The 26419-nt window shown below is 38.2% G+C and overlaps 2 protein-coding genes across 2 annotated transcripts; both read left to right on the top strand.

Annotated features, from left to right (window-relative positions):
• The first annotated feature begins 8568 nt into the window (after positions 1-8568).
• On the top strand, positions 8569-9516 carry LOC116599579 (olfactory receptor 5B2-like). The gene has a single exon (XM_032359475.1). The coding sequence runs from the start codon at positions 8572-8574 to the stop codon at positions 9514-9516; it is 945 nt and encodes a 314-aa protein (XP_032215366.1). The 5' UTR covers positions 8569-8571.
• A 15609-nt stretch (positions 9517-25125) lies between these two features.
• LOC116599962 (olfactory receptor 5B3-like) lies at positions 25126-26069 on the top strand. The gene is given in 2 exon segments (XM_032359896.1): positions 25126-25303; positions 25306-26069. Coding segments are annotated over 2 exon segments (942 nt in total).
• The last annotated feature ends 350 nt before the right edge of the window (positions 26070-26419 follow it).

Raw genomic sequence — 26419 nt, 5'->3', positions numbered from 1 at the left:
CTTAGGGTTTCTTTCTTGTTCTTTCTCCAGCTCCTTTAGGTGTAGGGTTAGGTTGTGTACCTGAGACCTTTCTTGTTTCTTGAGAAAGGCTTGTACCGCTATATATTTTCCTCTCAGGACTGCCTTTGTTGTGTCCCACAGATTTTGAACCGTTGTATTTTCATTATCATTTGTTTCCATGATTTTTTTCAATTCTTCTTTAATTTCCCGGTTGACCCATTCATTCTTTAGAAGGATGCTGTTTAGTCTCCATGTATTTGGGTTCTTTCCAAACTTCCTTTTGTGGTTGAGTTCTAGCTTTAGAGCATTGTGGTCTGAAAATATGCAGGGAATGATCCCAATCTTTTGATACCGGTTGAGTCCTGATTTAGGACCGAGGATGTGATCTATTCTGGAGAATGTTCCATGTGCACTAGAGAAGAATGTGTATTCTGTTGCTTTGGGATGAAATGTTCTGAATATATCTGTGATGTCCATCTGGTCCAGTGTGTCGTTTAAGGCCTTTATTTCCTTGCTGATCTTTTGCTTGGATGATCTGTCCATTTCAGTGAGGGGAGTGTTAAAGTCCCCTACTATTATTGTATTATTGTTTATGTGTTTCTTTGATTTTGTTATTAATTGGTTTATATAGTTGGCTGCTCCCACATTGGGGGCATAGATATTTAAAATTGTTAGATATTCTTGTTGGACAGACCCTTTGAGTATGATATAGTGTCCTTCCTCATCTCTTATTATAGTCTTTGGCTTAAAATCTAATTGATCTGATATAAGGATTGCCACTCCTGCTTTCTTCTGATGTCCATTAGCATGGTAAATTCTTTCCCACCCCCTCACTTTAAATCTGGAGGTGTCTTCGGGCTTAAAATGAGTTTCTTGGAGGCAACATATAGATGGGTTTTGTTTTTTTATCCATTCTGATACCCTGTGTCTTTTGACAGGGGCATTTAGCCCATTAACATTCAGGGTAACTATTGAGAGATATGAATTTAGTGCCATTGTATTGCCTGTAAGGTGACTGTTACTATATATGGTCTCTGTTCCTTTCTTTTTTTTTTTTTTAATTAATTTTTTATTTTTTATAAACATATATTTTTATCCCCAGGGGTACAGGTCTGTGAATCACCAGGTTTACACACTTCACAGCACTCACCAAAGCACATACCCTCCCCAATGTCCATAATCCCACCCCCTTCTCCCAAACCCCCTCCCCCCCAGCAACCGTCAGTTTGTTTTGTGAGATTAAGAGTCACTTATGGTTTGTCTCCCTCCCAATCCCATCTTGTTTCATTGATTCTTCTCCTACCCACTTAAGCCCCCATGTTGCATCACCACTTCCTCATATCAGGGAGATCATATGATAGTTGTCTTTCTCTGCTTGACTTATTTCGCTAAGCATGATACGCTCTAGTTCCATCCATGTTGTCGCAAATGGCAAGATTTCATTTCTTTTGATGGCTGCATAGTATTCCATTGTGTATATATACCACATCTTCTTGATCCATTCATCTGTTGATGGACATCTAGGTTCTTTCCATAGTTTGGCTATTGTGGACATTGCTGCTATAAACATTCGGGTGCATGTTCCTTCCTGATCTACTACTTGTAGGCTCTCTCTTTGCTTAGAGGACCCCTTTCAATATTTCCTGTAGAGCTGGTTTGGTGTTTGCAAATTCTTTCAGTTTTTGTTTGTCCTGGAAGCTTTTAATCTCTCCTTCTATTTTCAATGATAGCCTGGCTGGATATAGTATTCTTGGCTGCATGTTTTTCTCGTTTAGTGCTCTGAAAATATCATGCCAGCTCTTTCTGGCCTGCCAGGTCTCTGTGGATAAGTCAGCTGCCAATCTAATATTTTTACCATTGTATGTTACTGACATCTTTTCTCGGGCTGCTTTCAGGATTTTCTCTTTGTCACTGAGACTTGTAAATTTTACTATTAGGTGACGGGGTGTGGGCCTATTCTTATTGATTTTGAGGGGCGTTCTCTGAACCTCCTGAATTTTGATGCTCGTTCCCTTTGCCATATTGGGGAAATTCTCCCCAATAATTCTCTCCAGTATACCTTCTGCTCCCCTCTCTCTTTCTTCTTCTTCTGGAATCCCAATTATTCTAATGTTGTTTCGTCTTATGGTGTCACTTATCTCTCGAATTCTCCCCTCGTGGTCCAGTAGCTGTTTGTCCCTCTTTTGCTCAGCTTCTTTATTCTCTGTCATTTGGTCTTCTATATCACTAATTCTTTCTTCTGCCTCATTTATCCTAGCAGTGAGAGCCTCCATTTTTGATTGCACCTCATTAATAGCTTTTTTGATTTCAACTTGGTTAGATTTTAGTTCTTTTATTTCTCCAGAAAGGGCTTTTATATCTCTCGAGAGGGATTCTCTAATATCTTCCATGCCTTTTTCGAGCCCAGCTAGAACCTTGAGAATTGTCATTCTGAACTCTAGATCTGACATATTACCAATGTCTGTATTGAATAGGTCCCTAGCCTTCGGTACTGCCTCTTGTTCTTTTTTTTGTGTTGCATTTTTCCGCCTTCTAATTTTTTCCAGATAAGAGTATATGAAGGAGCAAGTAAAATACTAAAAGGGTGGCAACTACCCCAGGAAAATATGCTTTAACCAAATTAGAAGAGATCCCAAATCGTGAGGGGGGATAAAGGGGATAAAAAGAGCTTCAAAAAGGAAGAAAGAAAAAAAAAAGAAAAAAGAAAAAAAAAAAGAAAAGAATTAAAAAAAAACAAATAAGAAAAATATAAAAAAGAAAATATATATATATTAGATAAACTGGTTAAAAAACGTTAAAAAAGAAAAAGGTAAAAGTTAAAAAAAAATTTTATCAGAAGGCGAGAAAAAAAACATAAAATGAAAAAGAAAACAATTAAATTAACTGCAAGACTAAAAAAAATTACAGGGAAAAAGCCATGAGTTCCGTGCTTGGCTTTCTCCCCCTCTGGAATTCTGCTGCTCTCCTTGGTATTGAAATCGCACTCCTTGGTAGGTGAACTTGGTCTCGGCTGGATTTCTTGATGATCTTCTGGGGGAGGGGCCTGTTGTAGTGATTCTCAAGTGTCTTTGCCCCAGGCGGAATTGCACCGCCCTTATCAGGGGCCCGGGTGAGTAATCTGCTCGGGTTTGCTTTCAGGAGCTTTTGTTCCCTGAGCGCTTTCCGTAGAGTTCCAGAGGACGGGAATACAAATGGCGGCCTCCTGGTCTCCGGCCCGGAGGAGCCGAGAGCCCAGGGCCCCACTCCTCAGTGCGCCCTCAGAGAACAGCGCCCAGTTACTCCCGTCTGCCTGACCTCCGGCCGCGCTCCGAGCTCACCGAGCCTGCGACCGGTTCAAGGTAACACCGAGCTGTGAGCTTACTGTCGGCTCTGTCTCTGTAGCCGGCTTTCCCATTCCAATACCCGCAAGCTCTGCGACACTCAGACAACCCTGGTCCTTCTGTGACCCTGCGGGACCTGAGGCCACGCTGAATCCGCGTGGGCTTCGCCCCGGTTTAGCCTCTGGAGCGATGTCCCTCAGCGGAACAGACTTTTAAAAGTCCTGATTTTGTGCGCGGTTGCTCCGCCGCTTGCCGGGAGCCGGCCCCTCCCCCCGGGGTCTATCTTCCCGTCGCTTTGGATTCACTTCTCCGCCGGTCCTACCTTTCAGAAAGTGGTTGTTTTTCTGTTTCCAGAATTGCTGTTCTTCTTCTCTTCGATCTGCCGATGGATTTTCAGGTGTTTGCAATCTTTAGATAAGCTATCTAGCTGATCTCCGGCTAGCTGAAGCAGTCTCAGCCTGCTACTTCTCCGCCATCTTGACTCCTCCCCGCTCAGGCTCTTGACACTTGCTGTTCCCTCTGAATGGAATCATCCCTTACTCCATTCAGGGTCTCCTTAAATGTTACCCTATCACAGAGACCTTCTCTGACCACCTTTAAAAAATAGTCAGTTTAAGAAACAAAACAATGAACATAAGGGAAGTGAAATAAAATAAAATAAGATAAAAACAGAAAGGGAGGCAAACATAAGAGACTCTTAACTCTAGGAAACAAACTGAGGGTTCCTGGAGTGGAGGTGGTTGGGGGATGGGATAACTGGGTGATGGGCATTAAGGAGAGCATTTGAAGTAATGATCACTGGATATTATATGCAACTGGTGAATCACCAAATTCTATCTCTGAAACTACTAATACAGTATATGTTAGTTAAATAAAATTTAAATACAAAATTTAAAAAAATAGTCACTTTCCTTCCCACATACACAAACTTCTCACCTGCATTAGTCCTTTTTTAAAATTTTTATTTATTTTTAAAATTTCTTTCCAGTGTTCCAAAATTCATTGTTTATTCTTTGTAGTCCTATTAAACACTCACCAGTTGTATATTTATTTGCGTGTTGCTTTGCTAACTATCTCTCTTAACTAGAATGCAACTCCATAAGAATGGTGAATTTATCTGTTTTATCATGTGATCACCAATACCTAAATGACTACGTGATTCATTGTAGATTCTTAATAAATAATTATAAACAATGAATAAATTAAGTTTGAGTCCAGTTGTACCATTTGTTAAGTCTTTGACTCTTTGATGATTGTAGTTTATTCCCTGAAGTAACGGTCTAGATATACTTCTAGAACATTTCCAGAGTTATAGCTTGTTTTCTGCTTTGCTGAAATATTTCAATATATGTTCTCACTCAGTGCCTGCACTCCTCACTTTTGGCTTGATTTCCTGGAAATCTCAACAGCTGGGTGATTTCAAATCATTTTATAATTTTTACTCAGAAGTAATAGCTTATAAAGTGCCAAGTAAACATCAGATAAATTCTATTTAGTAAATTGCAGAAATACATTAATATGAGATTATGTAAAAGTTTGCTGCCTGATTTAATTTGGAAAATTACTTTGTACACACTGATTATACACCTAACAGAAGTGATTCAAAATGTCCATGTAGAATCTAAGCCAGAAAATATCTGTCAGTAAATAAACATAACATGCTTTCAAAAATTCCAAAGCAATGCACAGTGCTTATGCATGTAATTTGTTCCTTAAGGAGCCCCATTCTATACTAAAACTACCTCTGGGAATGTGCACTCAGAGCTTCATTTTTTTGTCTCTGTCTAATTATAGGCTTCAACATCTCCCTATTTGTAAGATTTTGCTTGAATGTGCTAGGATGGTCATGCTACTTTTTAAAAAAAATTTATTTACTTTTTAAAATTTCTTTTCAGTGTTCCAGAATTCATTGTTTATGCATCACACCCAGTGTTCCATGCAATATGTGCCCTCCATAATACCCACCATGAGGCTCACCCAACTTCCCACACCAATCTCCTCCAAAACCCTCAGAATGTTTTTCAGAGCCCACAGTGTCTCATGGTTCGTACCACCCTCCAATTTCCCCCAACTCCCTTCTCCTCTCCATCTCCCCATGTCCTTCATGTTATTTCTTATGCTCCGCGAGTAAGTAAGAAACCATATGATAATTGACTCTCTCTGCTTGATTTATTTCACTCAGCATAATCTCTTCTAGTCCTGTCCATGTTGACTCAAAAGCTGGATATTCATCCTTTCTGATGGAGGCATAATACTCCATAGTATATATGGACCACATCTTCCTTATCCATTCATGCATTGAAGGGCATCTTGGTTCTTTCCACAGTTTGGCAACTATGGCCATTGCTGCTATGAACATTGGGGTACAGATGGCCCTTCTTTTCACTACATTTGTATGTTTGGGATAGTGCAATTGCAGGGTCATAGAGAAGCTCTATTTTTAATTTCTTAAGGAATCTCCACGCTGTTTTCCAAAGTGACTGCATCAACTTGCATTCCCACCAACAGTGTGAGAGGATTCCCCATTCTCCACATCCTCTCTAACACACGTTGTTTACTGTCTTGTTAATTTTGGCCATTCTAACTGGTGTAAGGTGGTATCTCAATGTGGTTTTGATAGAATCTCCCTGGTGGCTAGTGATGATGAACATTTTTCCATGTGTCTGTTCATGCTTTTTGTGGGACAGTGTAGTGTATCAAAAGACTCCCTTCTGTCTTTATAGGGATGTTTCTTTTATTGAAATTTAATTAATTTTATTTTTAAAGGATTTTATTTATTTATTTTAGGGAGAAAGAGAGAGCACAAGTGGGAGGGGCAGAGGGAGAGGGAGAGGGAATCTCAAGTAGACTCACACTGAGTGCAAGCCTGATGAGGGACTCAATCCCATGACCCTGGGATCACGACCTGAGATGGAACCAAGAGTTGGTTCACTGACTGTACCACTCAGATGCCCCTAATTATTTAGTTATTTAATTTTATAATTTTTTCAGAATTACAGAAAAATTTCAAAGCTAGTACAAAATATTCCCATATGACCCTGCCTAGGCTGAATAATAGCTAAATCACATATTTAGGGAAAAAAAAAGAAACACCAACAGGTGATGACAACTGTGCATGTCCATTCAATACATGTAGCTAGGTTCCCATTGGTAGTTTAATTGCTTCTTCTGTAATTAGGTGTGATGAGGAGCTGCAGATGCTCTCAAGGGACCATCCCCTGAGCCCCATCTCTCTCTATCTCACTCCAGATGCCCTATATTAGCCTCTGAAATAGCAACAACTGTCCACATGAGATCATTTTAGAAAGAATAGATTGCACACTGGGCTCTGTGATCATCATACATTCATCTGAATGTTAATAGTCATCATGGCTCTCGGGTTTCCTCCCTACCTGAGGAATTCCTTTGAGCCTGCTACCGTGGCCAAGGAATTCACCTCAAGATAAAAGTTGTATTGAGTGGCTTTAAAATGGCAACCCCCTACTGAGTTATTTTGTAGACTTTGCCTTATTTGCTATTTACATACAGAATTCTGTAAAATATGTGGAAGAAGTATTTTTACTATATTTATCTTACAAATAAGGAGAAGGTAAGTGACTCCTCCAAGGGCACAGTAGGAATTAATGGTAGATTTGGAACTTGAGCCCAGGTCCTTTGTGTGTTTTCATCCATCTTTTCCTGCCTTAGAGAACATGGATACTTCTGACCATACTTAAGATATAGCTTCTTTACATTATTTATGGGTTATTTCATGGATGAATTTCTCATTGCACACTCACTATTCAGGGTTGCCTGGTCCTTCTCTTCAAGGAGCAAGGTAAGCTACTATATTCTATATACACTGTTAGTGAAAAAACATAATTCATGACAAAAGAACTATACTTACTATCAGTTGTTTGAGCTGAGAAATAGATTTTTTAAAATTTCAATAATATTTATTGAACAGAACATATTGTCAGTCATAATAATTATATAATTTATATGTACTTTATATACATATAAATATTTAAAATATTTAAATACATATAAATATTTTAAATATTTACATAATGTTTATATACAGTTGACTCTTGAACAACATGGGTTTGAACAAGAAATAGATGTTTTGAACATTTTTTCAAAAACAGTAAGTTGAAGCTGGAGTGTAAGTGTCAAAACTTCCATTAGTAGGGGTTTTAGTGATACTTGTGAAGTATCCTGCTACTTCCCTATAAAAAACAAGATGGATAACACTCTGTTTGAGTACATAATAATTTTGTTTTGTTCCCTGTCAGTTCATCTCTCATTGGAGGTAAAAGAAAGGTGGGGGGCTGTCACCTTCACGAGGTGGGGATCCTGGTGATCGGAGGAGCCAAAGTGATGGGGGGACTACTGACTGATGATCAGTAGACCACTTTATTTCTTATAATCACTTCTTTTGTACTTCCAACAAAATCCAATTACAAACAGAATCTAGATGTATGTGCAGGGCATGGGCTACGTGTGAGATGTGATTTACGCTCAGGCAATCAAGTGAGACAAGTGAACTACGATAATCTCTTAGCTTTAAATGACAATATCTCTTAGCTCTAAATGACAAGAACAAGTTAAGGATTTTCCACACTTATCAGATCTATCTAAAGGATGACTGGAAAACACTTGTTTATTCTGGGTGTTGGCCCAGGAAGACTCTTGCCCTCCATCTCCGGGAGTTTTCTCACAGGATCTGACTGGACCCAGTCACATTGGCAAGGATCTGGGTCATGTTCCAGCAGGTGGCTAATGGTGAAGTGACTCCACTTTAAGCTACACAGGGAACTAAATGAATTAGCAAGATTGAACTGCAGTGTAAACTTTGTCCTATAATCTCATCCTTACTATCACTGATACCTTTATATATGCTATCTGTGAGGGGCCTAAAGGCACACAGATTCTGATTAAGTCAAAACTGAATTTCAAACTTGAATCATCTCCATATTAGTGACATAATTGTAAAATATCATATAACTTTTCAAATCCTTAATTCCTTTAATGGTAAAATAAAAATAATAATACTATTCATGGTATGCAAACACACACACACACACACACACACATTTATATGTAAGGCCATTCACATTAGACCAGGATCATTTTGAAGTACAAATTATTAATGAAATAATACACATGGTACTTATGCATTTCAGTTTTACTAGAATTTCTTTTTTGTTTGTTACTTATCTCCTTTATTTCTCATTGCTACAGGGTATCTCATAATTCCCAAATAACATTGATGGATAACAACACAGAAGGGACACAGTTCATCCTGCTGGGACTAACCAATGCCCCAGAGCTACAGATCCCCCTCTTTATTATGTTTACTCTCATTTACCTCATCAAAGTGATTGGAAACTTGGGGATGATGGTGTTGATTCTGTTGGACTCTCATCTCCACACTCCCATGTACTTCTTCCTCAGTAACCTGTCTCTGGTGGACTTTTGTTATTCTACAGCTGTCACTCCCAAGGTCATGGCTGGATTACTGATAGGAGACAAGATCATCTCCTACAATGCATGTGCTTCTCAGATGTTCTTTTTCGTAGCCTTTGCCACTGTGGAAAATTATCTTTTAGCCTCAATGGCCTATGACCGCTATGCAGCTGGGTGCAAACCCCTCCATTACACCACCATCAGGACAACAGGTGTGTGTGCTCATCTGGCCATAGGCTCCTACATCTGTGGTTTCCTAAATGCCTCCTTCCATGTTGGGGACATGTTCAGTCTGTCTTTATGTGATTCCAATCTGATCCATCACTTTTTCTGTGATGTTCCAGCAGTCATGGCTCTCTCTTGCTCTGAGAAACATGTTAGTGAGGTGGCTCTTGTTTTTATGTCAAGCTTTAATGCCCTTTTTGCTCTTCTGATTATATTGATTTCCTACCTATTCATATTTATAACCATCTTGAAGATGCAGTCAGCTCAAGGGCACCAAAAGGCTTTATCCACCTGTGCTTCCCACCTCACTACAGTGTCCATCTTTTATGGGACAGTCATTTTCATGTACTTACAGCCCAGCTCCAGCCATTCCATGGACACAGACAAAATGGCAGCTGTGTTTTATTCTATGGTCATCCCCATGCTGAACCCTGTAGTCTATAGCCTGAGGAACAAAGAGGTCAAGTGTGCATTCAAGAAGGTGTTGGAAAAAGCAAATTTTTCTATAGGATTGGCAATTTAACATTATTTAATAACTTTATTTAATGCATAATAACTTTATTTAATTCCACTCAGACTTTCCCGATGCAGTGAACTACTTTTTAAGTCCCATGCTGCATTTAAATTTCTGAAGTAACATCGTTACCTCTTCAAAACTTTATTGTCTGGTAAAAAAAAAATTCAGAAATATAATACCTGAATGAGGATGGCTAATTGGAAGCATCAGAACTTTGGGAACCCATTGTCAAATCTGACTAATAATATTTGATTTATTCACTTGTTACACTTACTTTTTCTCTGTCACATGTCAGTGCAAACATATATGCCCAAGCAAGCCCATGAACAAAGCACATGTATGTGGTCCATGTAGGCACATAGGCACTTGCAGTGAGAAATTTGTCAGAGGCAAATGGAGTCTGGCTAGTTTTTTACAAAAATAATTTAAGTAGTTAATTGAAATATTAAATATAAAGTTATATCTAATTATAAATATTTATTTCACTGAGAAATTGTTTTAAGATTCTGAATAGAAGTGCCATGTACCTTTAATGAGAGTATGTACTTTTTGTCACATTTTATTGAGTGATACAGATAAGATCGAAAGGAATTAATACTTCTGTCTTGACTGATTCATCGTGCAGAATCAACATGTTCACATTATAATTTTCAAAAAGATAAAGAATATGATAATTGACTCTCTCTGCTTGACTTATTTCACTCAGCATAATCTCTTCCAGTCCCGTCCATGTTGCTACAAAAGTTGGGAATTCGTCCTTTCTGATGGAGGCATAATACTCCATAGTGTATATGGAACACATCTTCCTTATCCATTCATCTCTTGAAGGGCATCTTGGTTCTTTCCATAGTTTGGCGACCGTGGCCATTGCTGCTATAAACATTGGGGTACAGATGGCCCTTCTTTTCACGACATCTGTATCTTTGGGGTAAATACCCAGGAGTGCAATGGCAGGGTCATAGGGAAGTTCTATTTTTAATTTCTTGAGGAATCTCCACACTGTTCTCCAAAGAGGCTGCACCAACCTGCATTCCCACCAACAGTGTAAGAGGGTTCCCCTTTCTCCACATCCTCTCCAACACATGTTGTTTCCTGTCTTGCTAATTTTGGCCATTCTAACTGGTGTAAGGTGATATCTCAATGTAGTTTTAATTTGAATCTCCCTGATGGCTAGTGATGATGAACATTTTTTCATGTGTCTGATAGCCATTTGTATGTCTTTATTGGAGAAGTGTCTGTCCATATCTTCTGCCCATTTTTTGATATGATTGACTGTTTTGTGTGTGTTGAGTTTGAGGAGTTCATTATAGATCCTGGATATCAACCTTTTGTCTGTACTGTCATTTGCAAATATCTTCTCCCATTCCGTGGGTTGCCTCTTTGTTATCATATGGTTTCACTTATTTGTGGAGCATAACAAAAAGCATGGAGGACATGGGGAGTTAGAGAGAAGGGGGTTGGGGTAAATTGGAAGGGGAGGTGAATCATGAGAGACTATGGACTCTGAAAAACAATCTGAGGGGTTTGAAGTGGTGGGGGGGTGTTGGGAGGTCAGGTACCAGGTGGTGGGTATTATAGAGGGCACGGATTGCATGGAGCACCGGGTGTGGTGAAAAAATAATGATACTGTTATGCTGAAAATAAATAAATTTTAAAAAAGGATAAAGAATAGAATCACCTAAATTCCATAGCTTATCTTAGGGTTCTTTCTTGGTGTTATATATTATGGCTTTGGACAAATATATAATGGATTGTATCCATCATTATAGTATCATACAGAGTATTTTCACTGCTCTAAAAATGACCTGTGGTCTGCCTAGTCACTCTTCTCTCCCCAAGTCCCTGGCAGTTACTGATCTTTTTGTGCCTCCATAGTTCTGTCTTTACCAGAATCTCATATAGTTGGAATCATACAGTACATAGGCTTTTCAGATTGGCTTCTGTCATGTAGTATGACACATTTAAAGTTCCTAAATATCTTTCCATGGCTTCATAGTGCATTTCTTTTTAGTGCTGAATAATGATGCCACAGTTTATTTATCCATTAAACTAATGAAGAACATCTTGTTTGCTTCCAGTTTTGGCAAGTAAGCATGAAGTTACTGTAACATGCATGTGCAAGTTTTCTTTTTAATTTAATTTTTATTTCAGCATAACAGTATTCCTTGTTTTTGCACCACACCCAGTGCTCCATGCAATCCGTGCCCTCTCTAATACCCACTACCTGGTTCCCCCAACCTCCCACCCCCCCACCACTTCAAACCCCTCAGATTGTTTTTCAGAGTTCATAGTCTCTCATGGTTCATGTGCAAGTTTTTGTGTGAACACAAGTTTTCAACTCATTTGGGTAAACACCAGTAATAAAGATTGCTGTATGATATGGAAAGAGTATGTTTAATTTTTTTTGTATGTTTAGTTTTCTAACAAACCTCTATACTGTCTTCCAAAGTGGCTCCCCCATTTTGTATTTTAGCCAGCAATGGATGAAAGTTCTTGTTGCCCCACCATCACTGATGTTGTCAGTGTTCTGGATTTGGGCCATTTTTAATAGGTGTATAGTAAAATCTATTGATGTTTTAATTTGCATTTCCCTGATGACATAGGATATGTATCATCTTTTAAAGCACTTATTTGCCATCTGTATTATCTTCTTCTATTTTTTTAAAGAGAGGGAGAGTGGTGGCCAGGGGTAGAGGGAGAGGGAGGGGGAGAAACTTAAGCAGACTCCATGAGCAGCATTGGGGCTCAATCTCACAAACATGAGATCATGACTTGAGCTGAAATCAAGAGTTGGACACTTAACCAACTGAGCCACTCAGGAGCCCCTGTTTTATTGTCTTTGGTGAGGTGTCTGTTAAAGCTCTGGTCCATTTTAAAATTGAGTTGTTTTCTTATTAAGTTTTAAGAGTCCCTTGTATGTTTGGCATAACAGTTTTTTGTTTTGTTTTGTTTTTGCCAGATGTGTCACTTGCAAGTATTTTCTCTGTTTGAGGATTGTTCTCCCATTCTCTTGATATTTTCACAGAGCAAAAGTTTCTGATATTAATGAAGTCTAGTTTATTAGGATTCAACAGTACATTAAAAGGATTATTCACCACGACCAAGTGGGATTTATTCCAGGGCTGCAAGGTTGGTTCAACATCCGCAAATCAGTCAATGTGATACAACACATCAATAAAAGAAAGAACAAGAACCATATGATACTCTCAATAGATGCTGAAAAAGCATTTGACAAAGTACAGCATCCCTTCCTGATCAAAACTCTTCAAAGTGTAGGGATAGAGGGCACATACCTCAATATCATCAAAGCCATCTATGAAAAACCCACCGCAAATATCATTCTCAATGGAGAAAAACTGAAAGCTTTTCCGCTAAGGTCAGGAACACGGCAGGGATGTCCATTATTATTTCCTTTGTGAATTGTGCCTTTAGTGTTGTATCCACAGAGTCATCCCCATGCCCAAGATCATCTAAGTTATTTTTCTTGTGTTATCTTCTAGGAATTTTATATTTTGCATTTTACACTTTGGTCTATAACTTATTTTTTGTGAAGACTGTAAGTAAGTTCTGTTTCTAGATTCAGTTTTGCATGTGGATATCCAGTTGTTCCAGCACCATTTGTTGAAAAGAACATCTTTGTTTCATTGGATTGCTTTTGTTCCTTTGTCAAAGGTCAATTGACTACATGAATGGAGGTCTATTTCTGGGCTCTCTATTCCATTACATTGACCTATTTGTCTTTTTTTCCCCCAACACCACACTGTCTTGATTACCATAGCTTTACAGAAAATATTGAAATTAGGTGGGGTCAATTTTACGATGTTGTTCTTCTTCTACACTGCACTAGCTATACTGTTCTTGCCTCTCTGCATAGACTTTATTTTATTTTATTTTTATTTATTTTTATTTTATTAACATATAATGTATTATTTGCTTCAGAGGTACAGGTCTGTGAATCATCAGTCTTACAAAATTCACAGCACTCACCATGGCACATACCCTCCCCAATGTCCATAACTCAACCACCCAATTCATATCCCACACCCCCCAGAAACCCTCAGTCTGTTTCCTGAGATCAAGAGTCTCTTATGGTTTAGAATCAGTGTGTTGATATTTGTAAAATACCTTGCTGAAAAAATTGTAAGTGTCTGTGTCTGTTGCTGTATAAATAAATTATACCCTAAATGGCAATGTCATGCTTGTGATTTAGATTTGGAGAATTCTGAAGAAAATTTATTGTTGTAATAAAATTATGCTTTTATATTTGAATTTCTTTAAAATTTTTAAAAAATTTTTATGTTATGTTAGTCACCATACAGTATATCATTAGTTTTTGATGTAGTGTTCTAAGATTCATTGTTTACATATAACCACCAGTGGTCCATGCAATACATGCCCTACTTAATACTCACCTCCAGACCAACCCACCCCTCCACCATCCTCCCCTCTAAAACCCTCAATGTGTTTCTTGGAGACCACGGTTTCTCATGGTTTATCTCACCTTCCTTCTCCTAATGTCCTTCATGTTATTCCTTATGTCCCACAAGTAAGTGAAACCATATGATAATTGACTATCTCTGCCTGACTTATTTCACTTAGCATAATCTCCTCCAGTCCCACCCATATTGATGCAAAAGTTGGATATTCACCTTTTCAGATGGTTGAGTAATATTCCATTGCCTATATGGACCACTTCTTTATCCATTCACTTGTTGAAGGACATCTCAGCTCCTTCCACAGTTTGGCTATTGTGGACATTGGTGCTATGAACATTGGGGTCTTCTTGATTTCTTTATTTGAATAACTTTTCTAAGTCCTAATTAAAGAAATGAGTCATGTTTGTCACTTGTATTGAACACAGTACTGGAAGTCCTAGCCACAGTAATCAGAGAAGAAAAAGAAATAAAGGGCATCCATACTGGTAAGGAAGAAGTTAAACTATCTTATTTATAGATGACATGATACTGTACATAGAAAACTCTGAAGAAAACACTAAAAAAAATCAGAAAAAATGAATTCAGTAAAGTTGCAGAATTCAAGATTAATACACAGAAATTGATTGCATTTCTATACACTAATAATGAAGTACCAAAAAGAGAAATTAAGAAAATAATTCCATTTATAATTGCACCCAAAAAAAAAGAATACTTAGTGGGAGCTCCTGGGTGGTCCAGTCAGTTAAATGTCTGGTTCTTGGTTTAAGGTCAGGTTATAATCTCAGGGTCATGGGATTGAGCCCTGCACTGGACTCTGTGCTCAGGGCAGAGTCTGCTTAAGACTCTTTCTCCCTCTCAGTGCGTTTGTGGCTCAGTCGGTTAAGTGGCTGCCTTTGGCTCAGCTTCTAATCTGGGGATCCAAGGATCGTGTCCCACAAGAGGCTCCCTGCTCTGCAGGGAATCTGCTTCTCCCTTTGTACCCCTCACATGTTCTCTCTTGCTCTTTCTCTCAAATAAATAAATAAAAAATCTTAAAAAAAAAAAAAAGACTTTCTCCCTCTCACTGTGCCCCATCCCCCCCACTCTATTTCTCTCTTTCTCTCTCTAAAATAAATAGTCTTTTTAAAAAAATACCAAAGAGGGGCACGTGGTGGCTCAGTGGGTTAAGGCCTCTGCCTTCTGCTCAGGTCATGATCCCAGGGTCCTGGGATCAAGCCCCACATTGGGCTCTCTGCTCAATGGGGAGCCTGCTTCTCCCCCACCTCTGCCTTCCTCTCTGCCTACTTGTGATCTCTGTCTGTCAAATAAATAAATGACATCTTAAAAAAAATACCAAGGAACAAACCTAACCAAGGAAGTGAAAGACCTATGCTATGAAAATTACAAAACACTGATGAAAGAAATTGAAGGTGAAAATAACAAATGAAAAGATATTGCATGTTCACAGATTGAAAAATGTACTGTTAAAATGTCCATACTATCCAAAGCAATCTACAGATTTGGTGAAATCCCTATCAATATACCAAAAACATTTTTTATAGAACTAGAACAAATAATCCTAAAATTTATATGGAACCACAAAAGACTCCAAATAGTTAAAGAACCTGGAAAAAGAATAAAGCTGATGGTATCACAATCCCAGATTTCAAAATATACTACAGAGTTGTAGTCATCAAAACAGTATGGTACTGGCACAAGAATAGACATATCAACTACTAGAAGAGAACAGAGAGCCTAGAAATAAACCCATGCTTATGTGGTCAATTAATCTTTGACAAAGGAGTAAAGAATATACAATGAGGAAAACACAGTATCTTCCATAAATGGGGCTGGGAAACTGGACAGCTACATGCAAAAGAATGAAACTGAACCACTTTCTTACACAGATGCAGAAATTTAAACTCAGAATTGAATGGAGACAAAAATGTGGACCTGAAACCATAAAACGTATAGAAAACACATACACAGTAAATTCTTTGACATCAACCCTATCAATATTGCTCTAGATATGTCTCCTCAGGCAAAGGAAACAGAAGCAAAAATAAACTATCAATATAAACAGCTTTTGCACAATGAAGGAAACCATCAACAAAACAAAAAAGCAACTACTGAGTGGGAGAAGATATTTACAAATCATATATCTGATAAAGGGTTAATATCCAAAATATATAAAGAATTTATGGAACTCAACACCAAAAAAATAGACAATTTGATTTAAAAGTGGGCAGAAGACCTGAATAGACATTTTCCCCAAAGAAGACATACAGACAGCCAACAGACACATGAAAAGATATTCAGTATCACTCACCATCAGGTAAATGCAAGCCAAAACCAGGGTGAGATATAACTTTACACCTGTCATAATGTCTAAAATCAAAAAGACAGGAAATAAAAGTGTTGGCAAGAATGTAGAGGAAAAGGTTCACTCACACACTGTTAGTGGGAAGGTAAATTGGTGCAACCACTTTGTGAAACAGTATGGCACTTCATCAAAATAAAATGTTTGTTGCAGTATTATTTACAACAGCCAAAGCATGGAAGCAACCCAGGTACCCACTGATAGAGAAATATTTCATTATATTACTCATCTGTAAAAGAGGATGGGATTTTGCCATTTACAACAACATGGATGGACCTAGATGGTATAATGCTAAGTGAAATGTCAGTCAGAGAAAGAAAAATACCATATAATTTCACTTGTATGTGGGATCTAAAAAACAAATGAACAAATTAACAAATAAAAAGAAGAAACAGACCCACAAATACAAAGAGCAAACTAATGGTTTCCAGAGAGGAGGGGTGTGCAGAGACGTGCAAAATAGGTGAAGGGGAGTGGGAGATACAGGCTGTTAGATAAGGAATGAATAATTTACAGTAATAAAAATACAACATAGGGAATATAGTCAATGGTATTGTAATAACATTGTATGGGGTCATAGGGTAGCTACATTTATGGTGAGAACAACATAACATATAGACTTGTCTAATCACTATGTCCTATGCCTGAAACCAATGTAACATTATCTGTCAAATATACTTCAGTTTTAAAAAGTGTACTACTTATAAATAAAATAAGTCAAGTAGAGAAAGACAATTATCATATGGTTTCACTTATACGTAGAGCATAAGTAATAGCATGGAGGACATTGGGAGAAGAAAGGGAAAAATGAAGGGGGGGAATAAAAGGGAGAGACAAACCATGAGAGACTATGGATTCTGAGAAACAAACTGAGGGTTTTAGAGAGAGGTGGGTGGAGAGGTGGGTTAGTCTGATGACAGGTATTAAGGCAGGCACTATTGCAATGAGCACTGGGTATTATATGCAGACAATGAATCATGGAACACTACATCAAAAACTAATGAAGTACTTTACGATGACCAACATAATATAATAAAAATAAATTAGTTAAACAGTCAACTTAACAAAGAGTCAACCCACAGAATGGGAGAAGATATTCACAAATGACACTATAGACAAAGGGCTGATACCCAAGATCTGTAAAGAACTCCTCAAACTAAACACTCAAAAAACAGATAATCACATTAAAAAATGGGCAGAAGACACCAACAGACACTTCTCCAAAGAAGACATACAAATGGCTAACAGAGGCATGAAAAAATTTTCATCATAATTAGCCATCAGGGAGATTCAAATCAAAACCACATTTTGATACCACCTTACACCAGTTAGAATGGACCAAATTAACAGGACAGCAAACAACGTATGTTGAAGAGGATGTGGAGAAAGGGGAACCCTCTTACACTCTTGGCGGGAATGCAAGTTGGTGCAGCCACTTTGGAAAACAGTGTGGAAGTGCCTTAAGAAATTAAAAATAGAGCTTCCCTATGATCCTGCAATTGTACTACTGGGTATTTACCCCAAAGATACAGCTATAGTGAAAAGAAGTGCCATCTGTACCCCTATGTTCATAGCAGCAATGGCCACAGTCACCAAACTGTGGAAAGAGCCAAGATGCCTTTCAACAGACAAATGGATAAAGAAGATATGGTCCATATTTACAATGGAATATTACATCTCCCTCAGAAAGGATGAATACCCAACTTTTGTATCAACATGGACAGGACTGGAAGAGATTATGCTGAGTGAAATAAGTCAGAGAGAGTCAATTATCATATGGCTTCACTTACTCATGGAGCATAAGAAATAATACAAAGGATATTGGGAGTTGGAGAGGAGAAGTGAGTTGGGCTAAATTAGAGGGGGAGATGAACTATGAGCGACTATGGACTCTGAGAAACAAACTGAGGGTTTTGGAAGGGAGGAGGGTGGGGAGATGGCTGAGCCTGGTGGTGAGTATTAAGAAGGACATGTATTGCATGGAGCACTGGGGGTGGTGCATAAGCAATGAATCTTAGAACACCAAAAAAAATAAAATTAAATGAAAAAAAGAAAAAAGTTAAAAACAACAAATAATCAATTAAAACAGAAAAATTTTAAAAATAAACGAATAATCTCTTCCAGTCCCGTCCATGTTGCTACAAAAGTTGGGTATTCAGAGTCAATTATCATATGGTTTCACTTATTTGTGGAGCATAACAAATATCATGGAGGACAAGGGGTGTTAGAGAGGAGAAGGGAGTTGGGGTAAATTGGAAGGGGAGGTGAATCATGAGAGACTATGGACTTTGAAAAACAATCTGAGGGGTTTGAAGTGGCGGGGGAGTGGGAGGTTGGGGGTACCAGGTGGTGGGTATTATAGAGGGCACGGATTGCATGGAGCACTGGGTGTGGTGAGAAAATAATGAATACTGTTTTTCTGAAAATAAATAAATTAATAAAAAAAATAAATGAATAACCACAAAGTGAGATTAGCAGAATTAAGGAATAGGAAATCCAAATCCACATCCCCCCTTAGAAACACAGATTTAGCAATATAAGTAACAAAATGCTTTTATGAGAAGTCCTAATTCCAGTTCATTGTCTCCTTTGTTGAAGTCCTAACCCACCATACCTCACAATGTGATCTTTTCTTTTTTAATTTAGCAATGAATTTTTTTAATATTTCTTTTTTTAAAGAGAACTAAGAGGACTCTTTCCTCTACCTCAACTGATTTTTTAAATTTATTTTTTATTTTCAGCATAACAGTATTCATTATTTTTGCACCACACCCAGTGCTCCATGCAATCCGTGCCCTCTATAATACCCACCACCTGGTACCCCGACCTAATTGTTGCAGGGTTAGTTACTTAAGATGTGGTCATACTGGTGTTAGAGTGAGCTCCAAATCTAATAGGACTCATGTCCCTTTAAAAAGGGAAATTTAGACAGACACAGGAATAAGGGAGAACACATATAAAGATGAAGATAGAAGTCAAGGAGATGTAGCAGACCAAGGAATGCCAAAGAATGCCAACACATCACCCAAGTGCTCAGAGACAAATGTGAGAAAAATTCTCCCTTTCAGAAACCACAAGCCACCAGCAGAACCAACCTCATCAACACATTAACTACTGACTCCTAGGCCAGAAATGTGAGACAATAAATTTCTGTTGTTTAAACCATCAATTTTGTGGTACTTTTTAATGGCAGTGTTAGGAAATTAATACAGTTAACAGAATGGATGAATCTCAGACACGACATGCTAAGTGAAGGAATCCAGATACAAGGGCTACACACATTGAGATTCAATCTATAGGACATTCTTGCAAAGGCAAAATTACATGGACAAAAGCAATTTAGTGGTTTCCAGGGGTGGCAGATGGGAGAAGGGGTTGGTCACAAAGAAGCTGGAGGCTTTGGTTTAGATGATGGAACTCTTCTATGTCACGATTGTGCTAGTGGTTACATGACCTTGTAAATGTGACCAAACTCTGAGATTTATACAATAGAAACTAGGGATGTTACTGTTTATAAATTCTACTTTAATTAGAAGATGGGGAAATATATGAAATAGCAAGTGATATGAAAGCATGTGTGCACCTTAATCAAATCCAGCTAGGGACACAAAAGTTGCGAAATTGCTTCTCCCTAAGAAGGTGGATGAGAGCTACAGATGCCCCCCTGGGGGACATGCACAGAGAACTCCTTGCCTACATAAATCCCTCCTGATTTCATGAGTTAGCCCCTGAAATCCTAAGATGACTCAGTGTGACATCATTTTTGGAGGGGCCAGACCAGGTGCTCAGCCCCTTTGGCCATCATTTATTCATCTGACCATTAGTGGTTGCTAGTACATGCACACCTTCCTGCCTCACCTTGGACCTGAGGATGTGCTTCAAGCCTGCAAACATGGGCAGGGAAAACATCTCAACATAAAAATTACATTGATGGACTTCAAAGGGATAACTACTCAGCAAGGTGTTTTATTGAGCTTCCCTCCTTTGCTTATCACAGACGCAATTCTGTGAATGAGGCTGAGTGATGTAGGAGAAGTCATTTTATTCTTTATCTTACAAATAAGGAAAGAACAAGTGACTCCTCCAAAAACATAGTAAGAATTAATGGTAGATTCAAGACATGGATCAGATTTATGACTCCCTATTAGAATCTTTCCTCCATCTTTACCTGCCTTAGAGGTCTTGAAATATTTGACTGATATCTTGTAGAGAACATCTCTAGGAGTGTATCTGCATTATTCCATAGTGAAAAGTTTGATTTCAGACTCATTATTCAAGATTGCCTGTCCCTTCTTTTCCACAGGCGCCTGGGTGGCTCAGTGGGTTAAGCTGCTGCCTTCGGCTCAGGTCATGATCTCAGGGTCCTGGGATCGAGGCCCACATTGGGCTCTCTGCTCAGCAGGGAGCCTGCTTCCCTCTCTCTCTCTCTCTGCCTGCCTCTCTGTCTACTGGTGATCTCTCTCTGTCAAGTAAATAAATAAAATCTTTAAAAAAAAAAAAAAAGATTGCCTGTCCCTTCTTTTCCAGCAGCAAGGTAAGCTTCTATGTTCCATATATACTTTAGTGAGAACTATAATTCATAAAAAGCTTTGGGGCAGCTTGACCTACTATATATTTGAGCACAGAAATAGGTGAATTGAATATTATTCCTAAAGCAGTGAGCTGGGGCTGGGCTTTAAACATCAAGACTTCCATCAATGGGGAGTTTAGTGATACTTATGGAACATCACCATGCTGCTGTCTTTTTTTTTTTTTTTTTAGTTTTTAAAATATTTTTTATTTTTTATTTTTTAATTTTTTAAAATTAAATTAATTTATTTATTTTCAGAAAAACAGTATTCATTATTTTTTCACCACACCCAGTGCTCCATGCAATCTGTGCCCTCTATAATACCCACCATCTGTTACCCCAACCTCCCACCTCCCCGCCACTTCAAACCCCTCAGCTGTTTTTCAGAGTCCATAGTCTTTCATGATTCACCACCCCCTCCAATTTACCCCAACTCCCTTCTCCTCTCTAAGACCCCTTATCCTCCATGATATTTGTTATGCTCCACAAATAAGTGAAACCATATGATAATTGACTCTCTCTGCTTGACTTATTTCACTCAGCATAATCTCCTCCAGTCCCGTCTATTTCTTTTTTTTCTTATATATAAATATATATATATTTCTTTTTTTAATTTATTTTTTATTTATTTTCAGCATAACAGTATTCATTATTTTTGCACCACAGCCAGTGCTTCATGCAATCTGTACTCTCTATAATACCCACCACCTGGTACCCCAACCTCCCACGCCCCGCCCCTTCAAAACCCTCAGATTGTTTTTCAGAGTCCATAGTCTCTCATGGTTCATCTCCCCTTCCAGTTTCCCCCAACTTCCTTCTCCTCTATATCTCCCCATAACCTCAGATTGTTTTTCAGTGCTGCTGTCTTTACAAAAGATCAGCCAATCAAAAAAGAGAAGTGATGCTCTTATTCAGTAACTTTTAAATTTATTTTATTTGCTATCTCTGTCCTCTCACTGGAGGTTAAGAAGGGCACGTATTGCCTGGAGAACTGGGTGTGGTGCATAAACAATGAATCTTGGAACACTGAAAAAATAAAATTAAAATTAAAAAATAGAAAAATGGAACACAGTGAAATAGCCATTCTATAAAGTGCAAAAGTGTTATATTTAAATTAACCAGATCCATACTCCACTATAATCTTTCCCATGCAATGTCATCCTTGTTCTTACTGCTACCACATCTACAAGTGCTGCTGATGAGGTTGATTTGGTGGTCACAGCTGTATTTGAATCTTGAATCTTCCTCATCTGAGCTGTATAATTGTAGACCTATACATAACTCCTCAAATCCTCAGTTCTTCTAATGGTAACTTAGGAGAAATAATTCTACTTACCTCAATATTACCATGAATTTAAATGAAATAAGATGTGTCTATATACATGTATGTAAACATATGCATAAGTGTATGCATGTACAGACATGCACACAGAAAAATATAAATGTATGTAGCTCTTACTGTTTGTAGAATATGCCACATTCTAAGAGTGGTTACAACTGCCAGAGGTTGACAAACCTAATGATGTTAGAGCCTGGGCTTGTACAGAGAAGATGTGCAGAATCAAGAGGACAGTGGTAGAGAAGGATTAGCAGAAGAGAGATGTCTTTCTAAAGGTTTCTGATTCAAATTAAAAATATTTAAGACACTGTTCCCACACAAGAACATAGCACATAAAAAAATTTTTAATGTGGAGCTCACCACCAAAACAGACCTGCAGGTTAAAGGCAGCCAACAGACCAGGATCTTTTAGCCCTTGATCTTGGTGATTCAACTATGAGATAATAGTGATGAGAGGAAGAATGAGTTTCAGAAAGGACATTCTTTGACTTGTGCTAAAATATGGATTTTAAGAAAGAAATTAAGCAAAAGAATGGCTTATTTTGAATGGTTAGAACAGCCACTCAAGCTGGCAGAAGACACAGACTGAGGAACCCTGGACCGAACAAAATCATCCATGGATCAAATGTGTGAGAACAAGGAAATCAAAGAGAGACTATAAGGCTTCAGAACTGACCCACCCCTATATGTCACCACCTACCTTTCTCAAACAAACTTAAGGGCTATCATTCCATCCTAAGAATACTACTACAGCTAACAAATATATCAGGCCATGCTAAAACTCAGCATTTTCATCGTTTTTAGTGCATGATCTCTTTCTTTCTATAAGGAAAGAGAGAGAGAGAGGCAAACCACAAGAGACTCTTAATGATGGAGAACAAACTGAGGGTTGATGGCAGAAGGTGGGCAGTGAATGGGCTAAGTGGGTGATGGGTATTAAGGAGGGCACTGTAGTAAGCACTGGATGTTATATATAAGTGATAAATTACTAAGTTCTACACCTGAAACCAATTTTACCATATTTGTTAACTAAGCAGAATTTAAATTAAAAGTTGAATTTTAAAAAAACCTAAAAAGCAAAATAATACTTTGAGGTAGATCTCATGACAATCTTCATTTTGTGTATGGAGAAAATCAGGTCCAGGTACCAAGGTTGGAACTAAGGACTCTTCCGTAGTCAGTGATAGTGCTGATATGCACCTCTTCCCAGAGTCCAAGCTCTAAACTGAATGTTGTGTCTTGCTCTCTGAATTGCCTCTACTTGTCATTTATGCTCTTACTGCTCCTGTTGGCCCACTATATCTACTCTGCTTATATGCCGCAGTTACCTAAGTATAAAGCTCTAAACACTGATTTTGGGACAATGGAGACAGTGAGTAACTATAAATTGAGTTAAACTCACTGGTTTGTTTGTTTATTTGTTTATATTACAGAGACCTGTTGCATTTTTAAATAATTTTTATTCATTTTTTAAAATTCTTTTCAGTGTTCCAGAATTCATTGCTTATGCACCAAACCCAGTGCTCCATGCAATATGTGTCCTCCATAATACATACCACCAGGCTCACTCAACCTCCCACCTCCCGCCCCTCCAAAACCCTCAGATTGTTTTTCAGAGTCCACAGTCTCACAAAGGATTCATCTTCCCCTCCAATTTCCCCCATCTCCCTTCTCCTCTTCATCTCCCCTTGTCCTCTGTGTTATTTTTTTATGCTCCATAAATAAGCAAAACCATATAATTGATTCTCTCTGCTTGGCTTATTTCACTCAGCATAATCTCTTCCAGTCCTGACCATGTTGATATAAAAGTTGGGTATTCATCCTTTCTGATGGAGGTATAATATTCCATAGTATATATGTTGCATTTGTTGTGTTGTGTTATGTTAGTCACCATAAAACACATCATTATTTTTTGATGCAGTATTCCAAGTAAGCTCAGTGTTTTAAATTGGTAAAGAAGAAGTCAAACTCTCTCTCTTTGCAGATGACATGATTCTTTATATGGAAAACCCAAAAGACTCTACCCCCAAACTACTAGAACTCATACAACAATTCAGCAACGTGGCAGGATACTAAGTCAATGTACGGAAATCAGTGGCTTTCTTATACACTAATAATGAAAATACAGAAAAGGAAATTAGAAAATCGATTCCATTTACTATAGCACCAAGAACCATAAGATACTTGGGAATAAACCTAACCAAAGAGGTAAAGGATCTGTACTCAAGGAACTACAGAACACTCATGAAAGAAATTGAAGACACAAAACGTTTTTTAAAAATTAAAACCAGTGGCCTAAAGAACGAATCTTTGGGTATAAAACTTGGTTTTGGCAATGATAATTTTATAAATCAGATACATTAATCAATCTCTGTGCCTCTTAACTTAAATGGGCTTAATTACTATTCAATCTCGTGGGGGTTTTTGAGAAAATAGATACATACGTATTGTGTAGAACAGTTCTTGGCACATGAACAACATAGAAGTATCAAAATTTACAAGCTTGTGGAACTGAAATGACAGAGTATTTGATTCCATCTTGATCAAGACATTCCTTTTTCCACATCTCAGTTTACAAGTTTACAAAATTTAGATGGAGGAAATGATCCAGAAAGATCCTTTAGTTTCATCAATGTATAACTATATAGGTAATTCATGCATTAAATTTCTTTGTCAAGTTCATACTAGAGACTTGAATAATTTTGAAGAATTACTGCTATAATGAAAAATGCACATCTATCAACTTTCTTTCCTTTTTCTCTTTCTTTCTTTCTCCTCCCTCTTTCTCTCTCTCTCTCTCTCTTTCTCTTCAGGATCTGTTTCAATCACACTTAAATTGCCGTTTTGTTTTTGACTCTGTTCCATTATTTCTCATTGCTACAGGGCTTCCTGTGATTCCCCAACAAAATCCATGGAAAACAACACAGTAGAGACTGAATTCATCCTGCTGGGACTAACCAATGCCCCAGAGCTACAGATCCCCCTCTTTATTGTGTTCACCCTCATTTACCTCATCAATGTAGTTGGGAACCTGGGAATGATGGTGCTGATTCTCTTGGACTCCCATCTCCACATGCCCATGTACTTTTTCTCAGTAACCTGTCTTTGGTGGACTTTTGTTATTCTATAGCTGTCACTCCCAAGGTCATGGCTGGGTTACTTGTAGGAGACAAGGTCATCTCCTACAATGCATGTGCTGCTCAGATGTTCTTTTTTGTAGCCTTTGCCACTGCTGAAAACCTACTTTTGGCTTCAGTGGCCTATGACCTCTACACAGCTGTGTGTAAACCCCTCCATTACACCACCATAATGACAACCAATATGTGTGCACATCTTGCCATAGGCTCCTACATTTGTGGTTTCTTAAATGCCTGCATCCACATTCGGGACACGTTCAGTCTCTCTTTCTGCATGTCCAATCTAGTCCATCACTTTTTCTGTGATGTTCCAGCAGTCATGGCTCTCTCTTGCTCTGACAGACATGTCAGTAAGCTGGTTCTTGTTATTGTAGCAAGTTTCAATATTCTTATTGCTCTTCTCATTATCTTGATTTCCTACCTGTTCATTTTTATTACTATCTTGAAAATGCACTCAGCTGAGGGATATCAGAAGGCTTTATCCACCTGTGCTTCCCACCTCAGTACAGTGTCCATCTTCTATGGGACAGTCATCTTCATGTACTCCCAACCCAGCTCCACCCATTCCATGGACTCAGACAAAATCATATCTGTGTTCTACACTATGGTCATCCCCATGCTGAATCTGCTGGTATATAGCCTGAGGAACAAAGAGGTTAAAACTGCATTCAAGAAAGTGGTTGAGAAGGTGAAATTGTCTCTAGGATTTACCTCTTAAAGTGTAGGATCACAGTGACCTACTTTCATTCCTCTCAGATCTTCAACATGTAATGACTCACATTTTTTAATTCAAAGTATAATTAACACCTAGTGTTATATTAGTTCAGGTGTACAAATAATGATTCAACAATTCCATACATTACTCTGTGCTCACCACACTAGTTATAGGCACCATCTGTCACCAAACACCATTATGACCATCTTACTGACTATATTCCCTATGCTGTACTTTTCATTTCCATGACTTATTTATTTTGTAACTGGATGTTTAACCTCTTAGTCCCCTTAATTCCTTTCACCCATCCCCCTACCCAACTCACCCTTGGCAACCACAAGTTCTCTGTATTT

The sequence above is a fragment of the Mustela erminea genome, chromosome 9 (genome assembly GCF_009829155.1).
Source record: "Mustela erminea isolate mMusErm1 chromosome 9, mMusErm1.Pri, whole genome shotgun sequence".
Lineage (NCBI taxonomy): Eukaryota > Metazoa > Chordata > Mammalia > Carnivora > Mustelidae > Mustela > Mustela erminea.
Note: the sequence above shows the minus strand (reverse complement) of the source record. Positions and strands in the feature narration are given on the sequence as shown.

Coding starts and splice junctions, on each gene's coding strand:
- LOC116599579 (XM_032359475.1), top strand. CDS start 8,572: ATGGATAACAACACAGAAGGGACACAGTTCATCCTGCTGGGACTAACC.